The sequence below is a fragment of the Anas platyrhynchos genome, chromosome 3 (genome assembly GCF_047663525.1).
Source record: "Anas platyrhynchos isolate ZD024472 breed Pekin duck chromosome 3, IASCAAS_PekinDuck_T2T, whole genome shotgun sequence".
Taxonomy (NCBI): Eukaryota; Metazoa; Chordata; class Aves; order Anseriformes; family Anatidae; genus Anas; species Anas platyrhynchos.
The window spans coordinates 19357488-19372762 of record NC_092589.1 but is presented as its reverse complement, the minus strand read 5'-3'; the positions used below and the strand labels follow the sequence as shown (position 1 = coordinate 19372762).

The 15275-nt window shown below is 38.4% G+C and overlaps 1 protein-coding gene across 8 annotated transcripts in view; it reads right to left on the bottom strand.

Annotated features, from left to right (window-relative positions):
• The window catches only part of LCLAT1 (lysocardiolipin acyltransferase 1), a 113975-nt gene that overhangs the window by 54993 nt on the left and 43707 nt on the right, over positions 1-15275 (bottom strand). For all 8 annotated transcript variants that reach the window (XM_072035481.1, XM_027453650.3, XM_027453648.3 and 5 more), the window contains 2 exons: positions 7393-7561; positions 5693-5891 (listed from right to left, as the gene is read on the bottom strand). In XM_072035481.1, coding sequence (XP_071891582.1) covers positions 5693-5891; positions 7393-7557 — 364 coding nt within the window. In that variant the 5' untranslated portion in view covers positions 7558-7561. The remainder of the gene's footprint in view (positions 1-5692; positions 5892-7392; positions 7562-15275) is intronic.

The window sequence follows — 15275 nt, the reverse complement described above, 5'->3', positions numbered from 1 at the left end:
TCTTATGTGCATCTATGCATATACCATGTGCCCGGTGTCAAGAAGTACCTGTACAGCCATATCAGAAGAGGCTACACATATTTAAACAAATCATTTGCAGGAAAAAAAAAAAAAAGGTCAATTTTAAAGTAACTGAAATATAATTTACATAATTTAAATATGCTCTGTTCTGGCATTTAACCACCTTCTACTTGCTACTATATCTTTTACTACAACGGAGCAAACACAGCATTTTAAATTGAACAAAACAGTGCTTCATTTTCCTACTTGTAAGTATGTTATATTAAAGAGGACACTTTCTCACAGCAATTTTTGCCAAATACCAAATGGTGCCAAAACATGCAGTTACTCTAGAGGGTACCAAATCTAAAATTAAATTCATAAAAATGGACACAGCGAGGGGGAAAAAAACCCTCTAAGCAGGAACAGAAATGCCTTGTAGCATTTACAACTCCAAGGACATAGCAGGCTCCATGGGACAGAGTGGAAAAACACATTAGGAAAGTTCTGTGGTCGTTCTGGTATTTTCCGCTCGTTCTTACCTCAAAACATAGATTTTTTGTATGTTTTATGTACCCTAATCATTATCCATAAATTAATGTATGTAAAAACTGTACTGTGCTAAACCATTTTATTGTCTGGTATCACACATCAGACCCAAGTTCTTCAGTCCTCAAATTCTCATTGCAGCAGAGAATGTAAGTGGAAAGAAGAGAAACAAGCAGCAAAATAAATGATCATTTGGGAAGTCTGCTGATATTCTCCCAGGTCAGCAGCTCCTGAGGAAGCATGATTTTAGTCCACAACAGCAAAGAAGCACAGAAAAAAAAACTCCCTGCCAGATTCCACCCTTTCCCTGCCTCTCTGCAGGCAGCCCAAGGCTTTGAATTTGATGGAAGCTTGCATAATGAACTCCTTCCAGTGATCCTTCTTTGACCATCAAATTTACATGAACATCAAATTTACAAAACACCTCTGGCTACTGAGAAATCAGCTGCTGGCGTGACTCTTACTTGCCCAAATGCCCTTCAAGAAGAAGATATATGCAGCAGTATCCCATTCTTATCCTTAGTGGTGGTATATACAAGCTAAAAAGAACTTAATGCAGGCAGTAATGTCATGAAAGGAGGGTTGGTGAGGATGAGAAAGGAGTTGGGAGGCATCCAGTCTTAAAAACAATAACAACAACAACAAAAAAACAGGTTTGATTTTATAACATAACACCCATTGTTTGTTTTTTTTGTTTTGTTTTTACCCTCCCTATCTCTAAGTGTGTACCTAATTAGATAAAACATCCCTCATTGCTCCAATAAGAACAGATTATCTACGACTCAGATGACCAACAGTAGAGGATAGAGGCTTTCCTCCCCAGCTCCTCCAGCACAGCACATTGAGCCAAACTATTTTACCATCTATGAAAGTGCAATAACCTTTCACAGTTATTCAGTTTCAAAGCCTCCAACAGAGCATGACGTGAATGTAAATTCCTGCCTTCAATCAAAAACCTGGTCCATACATCAGCAGTGGAGACGCCTACTGTTTGCATGGCTCACTGTTGCATCAGATTCAAGAGAGACAGGAAACCCAGCACAAGCCTGCAGACACGTGCCTTAAGCCTTTGAGTAGAGTGAAAACAGGCTCCTGCTTTGATTTCCTCACCACAGCCTGTCTGCACTGTGCTGCTGGAAGAACAACACATAACAAAACTTGAGACATGTCTGGGGAGACATGTCTGGAGACGGGGGATCCAAGTGGGAAGGCACAGAAGAACATGAAGAATTCAATAAAGCCACAAGAAAAAATGAAAGTTTTTCCTAATAAGGAAGATTTACAAATAAGCAGAAGGAAGTACCTGCTCATATGCAGCCTGCAGAGAAAGGTGCTGCCCAGTTAATTACTGTTTAGTTTAGGGCAACATATTGTCCAACAAAAGTAATTACATTTTGATTGTTTGCACAGTGTTTTTTGATCATCTAAACTCTGCTGGGCAATAGGAATTTTCCTGGCACAGGCAGATTTTACTTGACAAGGTAAAAAAATATTCTCTTTTTATTTGCAAATTTTCTGAGAAATCTTTGATTAGGAAAACATAGCAGAGAAACAGTGAAGATAAAAAAAAAAGCTAGCAAGGCAGTTCCATTTCTTTGCTAAAATTATTTTCTTGTAGGAATTTCACACATTTCTGATAGAATTTCCACACATTTTTGGTAACTAATATTGCTTAGAAAAGTAGAAGCACTTCAGATTTACAAAATGGTTAGCAGTGCAGAAACTTACTAGGTAAAGTACCCAGCCACACTGACCTTTAAATCATTTTTTAGAGCTGAAAAAAATAAAAAATGCAGCTTCAAATCACATGTAATACATACATAATGGTATCTATGCCACGCTTCAGTAAGGCTTTATCAGCACCGAACTCTACACAAAAATACAACACCTACACAGCAAGGAAAGCCTGCTTTGAACTAGAGAAATACAATGTAGGTAAGAACTTCCTTCATTCCTTCAGAACAGGACTGGGAGGGTTTCTTTCCTGGGGTGTATCAGAAGGGGTGTGCGTTAGTAGGTCGAGAGAGGTTCTCTTCCCTCTCTACTCTGCCCTGGTGAGACCACGTCTGGAATATTGCGTCCAGTTCTGGGCCCCTCAGCTCAAGAAGGACAGGGAACTGCTCGAGAGAGCCCAGCACAGAGCTACAAGGATGATAAAGGGAGGGGAGCATCTCCCTTATGAGGAAAGGTTGAAAGAGCTGGGTCTCTTTAGCTTGGAGAATAGGAAACTGAGGGGTGACATTATTAAGGTTGATAAAGATGTAAAGGGTGAATGTCAGGAAGATGGAGCCAGGCTCTTCTCAGTGACACCCAATGACAGGACAAGGGGCAATGGGTGCAAGCTGGAACATAGGAGGTTCCACTTAAGTAGGAGACAAAACTTTTTTGTGGTGACAATGACAAGAGCACTGGAACAGGCCGCCTGGGGGGGTTGTGGAGTCTCCTTCTCTGGAGACATTCAGACCCCACCTGGATGCATTCCTGTGTGACATTATCCAGGCGTTCCTGCTCCAGCAGGGGATTGGACTAGATGATCTTTCAAGGTCCCTTCCAATCCCTACCATCCTGTGATTCTGTGATATACATTGTATGTGTCTATTATTGTAGAGAAGTCCTATCTTGTCAGCTATGCAGGAAACTGCCAATGATATTAGAAATTCTCCTTGAAAACTGACACTGTAGAATATATGTCATTAGCTGATGATGATGTCATGCAACAAACTGCAGCAGCAGCCACGAGCAGAACAGTGCTCTCCTCCGGCTCCAGCTTGGGCAAGTTGTACCGAAATACTGCAAGAAAGTTTCTGAAAATGAGACTACTGAAATGTAATACTGCTTTATGAACACTTGACTGCACACAATCTATCAAGCCAAAACTACACTCTCAGGAAGAAAGGACCATCCATTTTTCTGGGCTTCTTTCCTTTTTTTTTTTTTTAAGGCTCACGTTTAATCGAATTTTTTGATACAGTGGAATGCAAAGAATTAATAACTTAAGAACCAGATAAGCGACTCAATGATTCTCCTTGAAACATTTTCTCCTTCAATTTTAAGTAACCAGAAATAATTGCCTACTTGTTGTACAGACTCATTAAATATGATTCCTGTACACTCTTCACCCACAAAGGGGGTGACAAGGACTCTGGACCTATTTTTGTTCCAAGCTTTGCCCTTCACCTGTCATATATACCACTTCAATCAGTATAATCTGATGTAGACCTAATTTTTACACCACGGCTGGGACGGGAGTTATGATAACAAAATGTGCAACACTTAATACTCTTTTTAGAGACACAGAAATGAAAGAAACCTTGTATTACATACAATTTTAAATGAAATGCCTGCAAAAAAAAACATTAGAAAGGTCTGAAAAATGGGCTGAAAGCAACACAGTAATTTCATCTAATATATTTCTCAAACTCAAAGTAAGGCTACCATTAGGTAAAGATTTATTAGAGTTACATTTAGCTGACATATTGATACTTCCATAATTCTCTATTTCTGAGTATATATAACTAATTCATGTAAATATATAAAAGATGGAATTGGAAGAAATTATTCAGTTGTGTCATTTCCAGAAATATTATACCTTAACGACAAATACCTAAAGTATAAATTATAGCTGCAGTGAAACTGCACTGAAACTGTCCAGCTGATTTTCAAGTTACATTCTGGCCTTCAAAAGCTTATAAAATGAGCAAAACCTTTCTGTAAAAAACACAGGACACAGTTTAACAAACAACAAAATTTGACAAACACCTACAAAAGGTCTGTCACATAACACAGAAATGCCATTAGAGGTAAGTGGGAGAAATTCTAATCTCACTGATTGGATTAAGAGGTTTGTCTGTTATGAACACTTATCTGTATTATTACCCCACCAATATGTACTAACTATGAATTGAAAAAAAATCAGTTTCTAAACAACTCTTGGTACATTTTCAGGAACCAGATTTTGCCAAGCATATGTAACATCCCAGACTCTGGAGCTAACCTTCCAATTTTATTAAAGACATTCTAATACTAAGCGTGCACACATATAAATGTTTTGTTACACAAAAAATAGGGGATACTTTTGAAGAGATTAATCTATTAATCTTCCAGACTATAATCCTGGATTCCACCTTCCAACATTTCTTTAAAAAGTTGCAAAGGAAGCAGATTCCAGTATTTCAGAACATCTCTGGTGTATTATGAAAACATTTATCTAAATATATGTGTAATGTTAAAAGAGATATCTTTGTCTCATGTAAAATTGAACATTATGCTTGAATGTCAGGAAAAATGGGAAGTATGTTCCCTAGTTGCAGCTCTTACTTAGAGGACTACAGACCTAGTGAGTGAATGTAATAAAAGCACAACGGTGTCAGAGTTCCTCCTTATGGGATCCTGCCAAAATGATCTATTCAGATAAATGGCCTGACAAAAGGGAACCATAAATAAGCTTACTCTTACAACATCATAAATGTGATGCATATCCTAGCCCAAGCTAGTTTTTATAAAAAGGCAAATAAATCAGAGACAAATAAAATGCAAAGAGATGCTTTTATTTCAGGTAAGTCTATTTATGCAACAGTTTTTGGTCTATTTAAAAAGGTTTCTCCGAATATGTGCAACTCAGATCTGTTCCCAACTTACATCATAGATTATTTCATATCCTGTACAGCATATTTTGGGCAACTGAGTTTGATTTAGAACTACAGCTATTAAAATGAAACCTCAACTTTGCAGTTTTTGTTTTGCCTTCAGTGATTTTCCTTTATTTTTTTTCTAATCTTCTCAATAGTATAGATTGGATAATGAAGAAAAGAATGATAAAAGCATGTGCAATATGGGGTGAAATGACTCAAAAATGAAGGTGTTGAAAAGTAATTTGAAAAGAAGCATAAAATACATACTTTTCACAATTTTTAAAAATGCTTTCAGTATGTAGCAATTTTTTAAAAAGAAAGGCTCAAGCATGCAGTTCATGTGTCCTCTGGGAGATACATGATTTAATCGCTCAATACACTACATATATTTTAAACAATTTTTTTTTTTTAATTACTAAAATAGAATTTAAACTTAACTGAGTACGAACAGTGCTGGGTGAAGGAATTTTTAAACACATTTTACTTCCCAGGTAAAGAGTTTAGCGACCTACCAAATCCCGGAATGCTTTTCAGACTGGATTTGAGACAGATTTTTTCGAGTCTGAGGTAGCTGTATCGCAGCAGGCAGTTCCACAGGAACATCCAGTCCATTCGGGTGCGATGGTTCATGATAATGACACTCCTTTCTCCAGGAACAAACCCATCACCAGTGACAACCACCTTGGCACCAAACACCATCTCCAGCAAGGCCTAGAAATGATATCTGAATATTATGACTTCACTCCCCAAAGAAAAGCATCAGCCCATTAGCAATAAAAATTAATTTCAATGACATCATTTCATTTATTCGTACACATTATCACTGGTAAACAGATTTCTGTTTTCTAATAAAAAAGACAGCTTTTCCACAACTACAGTCAGCTGTGTAATGAAAGAGGAAAGAATAATAAAATAGCACACATTAAAAAACATTCTTTTATGATCCATGTCCACTATTAAGTTACTTTTCCCTGTTTTTCCCAGAATGTAGGAATAAAAGTATGGGAACCAGTATGAATCATAACTTGGTAGATAAAGTCTAAGTAGAGAACAGCTGCACAAATAATCTACTGCTCAACACTGTTGGGTCTGAAAAAGTATTTGAAGCTGCCTTGCTTTCTTCTTGGATCCACATGGTCAATGTGTTTGTGCTAGACTTCCAACTGTAAAAATGGCTAGAATCCATCTACAGAAAGAACAGCTGAGAGAGCAAAAAAATAAATAAGCCTGATTGTAGCACAGTGATGTACATCTAAATCTGTACAAATGTACAGTGCTGCCTTGAAGCCTGGGCCTCTACCCCACAGTTTAAAAAAGCAGTTTAAAAAACAGACCAGTGAACACACTGATCTAAGAAGTGCCATTCCAAAGCATAAAATAAGCCTCAAAACTTGGAAGGATGCAAACAAGAGGTATACACTCCCAAGAAATGGGGATAGACAACAGATATTACTTACACGTATGACTTAGGGAACAGGATATCTATTTCTGAGCACTAATACAGCACTTTACATCAGGGGGAAAAAAATATCTGAAAAGGCGTAGAGGAACAGATGACAAACAAAGAGATGGATCCCATTCATACTTTCCTCAGGAACAATTCAGAGAAAAGCTTTGTTATTGATTTCCAGACTCCCAGCTACGAAGTTGATGCAATGTGGAAGACTTCATTTCTATAGGAAGTTGTTTTTGACCTGAAATTGTCTAATACAACTACAAGTACTAAATTCTAAAAGGATTAAGTATGAGAACAGCGAAGGTCAGGAACAATGTACCAGACAGTAAATTATTTTCATAATTAGAGAGTTGGAGCACAGTTGAAAGCAGGAGTTTATATGAAGACTCATTTAGGAATCTTTGCAATTTAAAAGAACCCTTGTGCTTTCTAGTGCTTCACCTACCCTTCTCTGATTAGCATCTAACATTAGATAGAGGTAACATTAAAAGGCTTTTTCAAGAGTATAACCGTCACGTGGTGTTAATTTATACATACATTAAACTGTAGGAGAGGGGGACTCTAAGCAGGAACACAGACAATCTGCAACACAGACTGAGCTAAAGCCTAAGCCTTCACAGCTAGCAAGAAAGTTGAGGCCTGATTAACAAAACCATAATAAAGTTGAATTTTTGTTTTAATCAAATGTGTTAGTAAACAAAATAAATGGTAGGACTTAGAAGAGTTGTCCAGAACTTGGCTCAAACTGCAACTTACCACTGGAAGTGTGAGCCAGGTGGCCACAACGCAGTCAGTGATCCTGCGGTACCAGGCAGGCGAGATAAACATCAAAGGTAGAAAAGGACCGAGCATGAAAATACTTCCAAAAAAGCTTCCCAAGAACAGTGCAACTGCGAAGTATATTCCTTTCCATGACACCATGGCTCTGAAAAACAAAGTTGGCATTATGTTAGAAAAATAAGCCAATTAATAACTCTTCAGACCCACAACTTCAGTTTCAGGTAGTATTCCTCCTTTTTTTCACGTCTAGCAACACAGAACAAGAACAGCGAAGGCTACCTTATACTACCTTATAACATGTACTACCTCAGAAGCAGCAGTACTAAAACAACTCCATAAACACAGTAATGTGTAAGGTGCATTGGGATATTAAAGAGGTCATATAAGGACCAGCTACATCGTAATTTCCTCCTCTTATAGCAATATGCAATTCCATACTGACGTCTTCAGAAAGCTATTTTAAAATGCAAAGGTACGGAAGAGTTGTATAACAGAACACCTATATTGAACTTTTCATCTATTATCATAGAATGGCTTGGGTTGGAAGGGGCCCTAAAAATCATCCAGTTCCGACCCTCCTGCCATGGGCAGGCACACCTCCCACCACACCAGATTGCCCAAAGCCCCATCCAGCCTGGCCTTGAGCACATCCAGGGATGGGGCATCCACAGCTTCTCTAGGCAACCTGTGACAGTGCCTCACCAACCTCTGTGTAAAGAATTGCTTCCTAATATCTAATCTAAATCTTCCCTCTTTTAGTTTAAAAACATTACTCCTTCAGCAAACTTGCTGAGGGCACACTAAATCTGTTCTTCAGCTGTCCTTATTGGTGATTATCCAAGAAGCTGATAGCCCTTGGTTTGCAAGTCAGTAGTGAAAACTTGTGTCCTGGTTTCAGTTAGCACAGAATTAATTTTCTTCCTAGTAGCTGGTGGAATGCTGTGTTTTGGCTTAGGATGAGAAGAGTGCTGATAACACCCCGATGCTTTAATTGTTGCAGAGCAGTGCTTATACTAAGCCAAGGACATCTCAGCCTTTTGCTCTGCCCTGCCAACGGGCAGGCTGGGGGTGCAGTAAGAACTGGGAGGGGACAGACCCAGGACAGGTGACCCAAACTAGCCAAAGGGGTATTCCATACCATCTGACGTCATGCTAAACAATATATAGGGGTGGCTAGCTGGGGGGAGGGGGCCGGACTGCTCGGGGTTAGGCTGGGCATCGGTCAGCGGGTGGTGAGCAATTGCATTGTGCATCACTTGTTTGTACATACTATTATTACTTTCCTATTATCACCATTGTATTATTATTGTTATTATTTTTATTATTATTTCGTTATTATTATTTTCCTGTCTTATTAAACTGTCTTTATCTCAACTCACGGGCTTCACTTTCCATTTCTCTCCCCCGTCCCAGAGAGGGAGGGGGGAGGGTGAGCGAACGGCTGCGTGGTGTTTAGCTGCCGGCCGGGTTAAACCACGACAACTTGATATAATTCAGTGTCTGTGCTAACAGCTAGACTGCCTTATTATAAATTGAAATGTATAATGCATAGAGCTGCTTAACACATTCTGGTAGGAAGCTTAGCAATCCTCCTAGCTTTTGTAATTGTTCCAGGATTTCATAATTTAGCAACTACTACCAGCTATGACAAAGCAAATGTGGAAATATCAGCTCTCCAAATTAGGGCCTAAAAATAGAATGTTTTCAACTATTTAGGACGCAGCCAATTGCTTATAAAAAGAAAGGTTAAGTAGAAGTCACTTTTCAGTCACTTTACTGAATTCCTTTTTTGACAGGCTATTTTAGAAATTACAAGAGCTCAGATGGACAGGACTTCAGAAGAAAAACAGGAAGCTAGTGTTTTTAATTTAAAATGAGCAATGGAAAAGTAATCCATTAAGCCTTGTGTACTGTAACATACATGATTTATCTCAAGTGTATTTTGTGCCACGTCCATAGCAATAATGTTTGCACAGCAAAGTATTCAAAAGTCAAGAAATAGTAATCCCAGTGTTCCTAGCACGTGAACATGCATCTCCTACATGATGCTGACAAGTAACAGGAAAGCAGCAGCATTTGGGGATACTTCTAGGTTTAAACAATTTCATAAAGTGTACATTTTTGGAGGATGGCTGAGAGCAGAGGCCATATAAAGTTTTCAATGTAAGAGTGATACAAGCTGTATTTAGCCTGACTTCTGCAGCATAGCAAAAAAGTAATACTAAATACAAACCATTCACTGATAGCTGGCTGTATCAGAAGAAAAATTTAAGAGAATAATGTTGGAATTTAAAAAAAAAATCCACATTGTTTACATTTCGAAGCGCACAGTCCACTCCTTCCTGCAGAAAGCAGGATCTAAAGAACCAGCTGGACACAGATGCATGCACTAAATACAATTCGTTTTAACATATCAAAGGATCCCTGAAGAGCACTACACTGGACAAACACTGTTTCACATGTGTTCCTGTATGTGGTACTGCAAACCCGTGTGGGAAAGTCTGACATAAATGTCACAGAGGATAGAAGAAACCCAGAGAATGACAGAAATAACAAAAAAGGCAAAGAAAAGCACTAACTGCAGCAGGACTAGAAGAAAAGACCTCTTCCTAACGTACCAAGATCAGAGCCCTGCAAAAGGGAGTAGAGAGGATTAAAATTCAACGGGATTAATCTAAGCAGACGTGCATTTTCTGAGGAACAAACAGGAAAACAACTGGAAATGGCTTTACAACCCACTGCCAGATCAGGAACAGGAGTTAGACCAACTTCAGCCAGCCAAGCTGTCCCTCTTGGAGCCTGCTCAGAGCCACTGGTCATGGTGGAAGACACGGGGATGTCTGTCAAGCACCCTGGCCCCAAAACACTGCTGAACAACACGGAAGTGCATGTGCCAGGTGGAAATACTGGAGTACTGCACACAGATAACCACAGCGTTAATAACAGAAGACACTGCTCTGCCATTCTCCTAAACTGTTTGGAAAGCAATCTAGGTCACTTATTTACAGTCCGAGGTTTTCAGTTTACATTAGTTCTTCCCTCAAATTATCACACAGAGACAAATATTTAAGAAAAACCTTTTCTGTATTTTCTGTAAAAGACTGTCTGGTAAACATTTTTTTTTCTTTTTAGATAAAGCTATGTGAGCTATGCTAAGGACCTGAGGATGTTCTGAAGTTTCTCTTCTTCAACCTGCACCCCAGCAGCATTTTGTTTATCATGACAGTATCTATGCATATCACGACAGTACGTATGCTATACTGCATTCCACTGAGTTAAACATTGCAGTGCTTATTTCTAAACACAAAAGATATCACGTGTGTTTTTAATTGATGCCATTTATCCCTTGCAGGCACATTTTTAAAGTGTAATGCATTCCACGTTTAGTTTATATCGCTTACATTAACAGAACATATTACCTTCACATTTGTATACATGCATTTATCTAGAATAATGGATAGAGTGTGTCATTGAATTACCTCCACCACCATAAAGCACACAAAATGCAAACAGGTATGAGAAATAGAAAAACAACTCTTCATGAATTCAAGCAAAACTGCAAAATGAGAAGCATAAGCTGAAGAACAATAGCAGAGAGTAACCCATCCAGCTGGCCTCCTGAAAACAGTGTTCAGCAAGAGCATTTTAGTAACCAGGTGAAATTAAGACACTCTACTTACTTGGTTTTGTTTCCGGGTTCAGTTAGAAGCTGCACAACAGGTTACATGGTTTTAAGTGCATCTGCCTATACATGACAGCTGAGAAACATTTCCATGTATTCTCATTTTAACCATCAGTCAGCGATGGGTAGCCATCATACAAGCTGCTGGGCTTGCTGACTGCCAAAAGCATGTGCTCTAGGCTGGAAAGGAGGTCAGCAAGAGTACTGCTCTGCACGTATTTAGAGCAGAGAGAGAAGAGGGTGAATACCCCACGCTGCATTTGACACACTTTGTAGCCCAGGTGCACCACTACAGCAGTGTGCTGTCCCTAACACAAGTGGGGCCATAAGGAGCCTGCTCCAGCACTTCCTAGATGAGCAGCACAGTACAGAAGCTTCTAAATTGTATAGAGCCAGCTCTGTCAGATAAATAATTAGACACAACTTTGTGTCCTACAAAAGCTTCAGTACAGTTTGGGAACTGCCCTGTCTCTGAAGCAATGCGGATGCTCATACTGTGCTGCAGCTTGCCTAATAAACCCTTTTTTGCTCAGCTCCTTACCCTCACCTTCCCAACAGCAACCCACTGCCAGCCCATGCCTCACACTCCCAACCCCGCATTGCACCTCTCCAAAGCAGCAATACTCCTCTCACACACATGCCGTGCTGTCTGGGACAGTCTGGGCACAATAAACCCCATGATGCTAGAAGGTCTGCTTGTGAGAGTTGGTTCCAGTTACCTCAGGAATTCCCCATTAACTCCTACCGATGGCAACAGGGAAGTGACTGATCCTTTTGCATCTCTTAGCCCTTTAAAAAAACTTGTTTGGAATCAAGGTGTCCTTCTAGATGTATATGTGAGCCATCCCAAATTTAACGTGTGTATTCCACAAGAGGAGAAAAAGCTACAAAGCAATACAAAAATATACACCAGTGATTTCAAAACACTGTTAAGAAAGCAACCAAACTGGAAAGGTGTACTCAATGAAAACTTGTAAAATGTGAAAAATCTCAAAACAAAGAAAATCCAGAGCTGATTCATCTGAGAGATTAGATATCCAAAAAATGATTTAAAGGATTAGATTGAAAGTCTGAGCAGCAGATACCAAGCATTTTCAAAGCACCTAACTACTCCCTTATTGCTGTTGCCAACTCTCTCTTCCTATGGCAGGTATGACTCTAAACACTGGATTTGGCATTTGGGCATTTTAAAGCCCCTCTCTATTCACTGTGTATGTCAGAGCTGTAGTTGAAACAGTCAAAACTATTTTAAGATTCAGGCTCAAAGCTGCAAACATTAGGAAGGCAGCACCCACATACTATGCTTGTAGTTATTCATCTGCCTTGTGGCAAAACTCCAAGCTAACGGGGTACTGTGCTTCGCATGGCCCTGTTGCCATAGCAGAAGGCAAACATGCCCTGTCTCCAGGTAACAGGAAACAGGGATTCTCAAAATACAATTTTTGTTTTACATTTCAGTTAATTTTAAAAATCCTTGGCTATGACGGGAAAAAAATACTTTCCAAAACATTTGCATTTCTGTTGACTCCATTTTTATTAGAATATTTTCTTAAAATTATTTCATGACTCTACACATACAGTTTTTCCATAGTAATATAAAGCAGTGGCGTCTTCCCGTGATCACATTTTAGCTTCTTTTTCTTATTGTCCACATGTTTTTATTCCAGGTGCAGTCGGAATTAAAGGCAAACCATGGCTTGTTGTGATGTTTTCAAAAGGTTTTAAACATGATCTATGAAAATCCTTTTCTCTACAACAAAACTAGTTCTTCTCCACTGTTTTTATGGCTTTGATGAGTGCAAAAGATGAAAAACAAATTTTATTTGTTTAGAAACAAGAAAGTTCTTCTAAATTAAAGCTCTAGAAGTTTCACAGCAGTTGAGACTCACCACATGCTTCACAATTCCTTACCAGTTCTGGAGTTCAATGTTCTTGCAGAAATAGGTTAGCTGTCTTCCAAAATCCAAAGGAACACAAGATTTAACCTACAGTACTGAACTAAGCAACATAATCTGACAGAGCCAGCTGCCTGCTAACCTAGAGCGATTTTCAAGTATTTACTGTTATGCAGTCAACAAATGAGGTTTTATTACATCACCAAAATAAAAGGGCAATAGAACAACACCACATTGTTCCTGGCATTTCCATTCAATAGCCACGGGCAATAAAACTGCATGTTGATTAATCTTCATGAACTGAACAGGGAATATGAGGCATTTTGTTTAATTTTTTTTTGTTCAGTTACTAGTGGAAAAGGTAAACATTAATTTCAATTAAAATCACAGAGAAATTCATATAGATAGCCAATTATGCCTCTTCTCTAATAGTTTTGCAAAGCTAGCAGTTAGCTGCAAACTGACTTCGTTTACCTCTGCATTTCTTCAAAGCACTAAGAAAAAGGGGTAAGCTAGAAATTCCACCTCCCACATTCAATTTTGCATTCTGAAAAATACTTCCCAAGTCAGAAGATAACATTTTCACAATGATTTTTAAAACCTTTCACCTGGGTGAAGTGATTGGTCTTCTTCAAGGAGGTGAGCAAAAAGGTTGTCAACTTCACAGGTGTTCATTAAAAAGCTGTCAGGCTAAAATCCCAATTTTCTAGTACCCATAAAAAAACAGTGAAAGATTACAGTTGTCTAGAAAGGAGAGTAGGCAGTCAGATAATAGAAAATAGCTTCACAGCTTGCAAGGCAAATAATACAGGGGTCTCAGCAAGCACTGATCTGATGGGCCAAGTTACAGACCACCAGACACACTGACAAGTTTCAGTGGGAATGACACAACCTAGTAAAATGTTTGAAGCTCAGCAAAATCAGGCTTTTCTGTTTCAGCATTTATTTTTTTTATCATAACATTTCAAAGGAAAATTTTAACAATTCTTGTATTCCAAGCAAGAAACTACAGCATGCCCTCTCTCTTTGACCATGTAACTACTCACTTGTGCCTCAGGTTAAAAAAAAAAAAAAAAAAAAAGATCTGCAGGAATAGCATAAGTTATATGGGAAGCAACGACAGGAAGAAGCTGAATTATTATTTGCATAGGTATCCACTCTAATCAGTAGTTTATAAAATACAGGCAAGAAGATTCATCAGTTTCCATAGACCCCTTTATGAACTCTATTTTATTGCTGATGCTTCTCTTGTGTACTGCAGTATTTTAAGGAATGTACACATATAGCACAGATCAAAATCACAGAAAAAAAAACAAACATGAAGGAACAGGCACTTGACCATTAAAACTATTTCCTTTTTATTCAGTTCCTGCATTTAATAAACCTTCAAGGGATTTAACACATGTATCATAAAATGATATAGAAGAGGGCAATAACAGATAATTATCATCACAAACCACATCCCTGACCCTCTCCAACAATAACATGCACATGCACAAAGTACAATACTTAATGAGTAATTTCCGTAAATATTAACAATAAAATATGATTACTGCTGCATCTTACCATTTATTATCTCTTTTATTTGCCCAGATTTAATCTTACTACTATAATTCAATAAAGGATGTAATAGAATGTTTTATTTGCTCTTCCAAGTCATTTTTTTTCCAAATGCTGGCTGAGATTCTCTGCAGTGCAACCTTTAGATACTGTAAGCAGATAATTCAGTCAGAGTACAGACATCAAACCAGGCTGATGATTTTTCATTCAAGTTTACCTGTACTCTTTTCACTGTTGCTCTGGACAACCATTAGACCAATAAAGCTTGAATGTGAACGTGAACTAAGGTATTTAAGCATACTTTGTAAGAGGGTGTCAAGCAACAGCTACAGTTATTTCTGGGAAAGAAAAATAAAAGAATAATGGAAAAGAAGTAGTTTGCTTTTATTCTTTACTATCCAATAATACAATTGACCATTTCAGCTGGTGTAGAAATAACTGCACAAGAGCATTTTCTGTGCAATTTACAGAACAAAAAAAAAAGCGGTAACTTTTGGCAAACACAAGTCATTTTGATTAACTTCTTCAGAGCTTCCCACTTCCCAGTTGTTCTTTAAATTATCCTGCAAGTTGCTATGACCCCACAAGCTTATATTAAAGAGCAATCAGCAAAAAAAAAAAGAGTGCCCTGGCTGACAAATCATGAAAAGTAATTTCAGCAGATGAAGAACAGCTGTTGTACTCCTGCCATCCCCTTCAAACCTCTGCTTTTAAAAACAGAA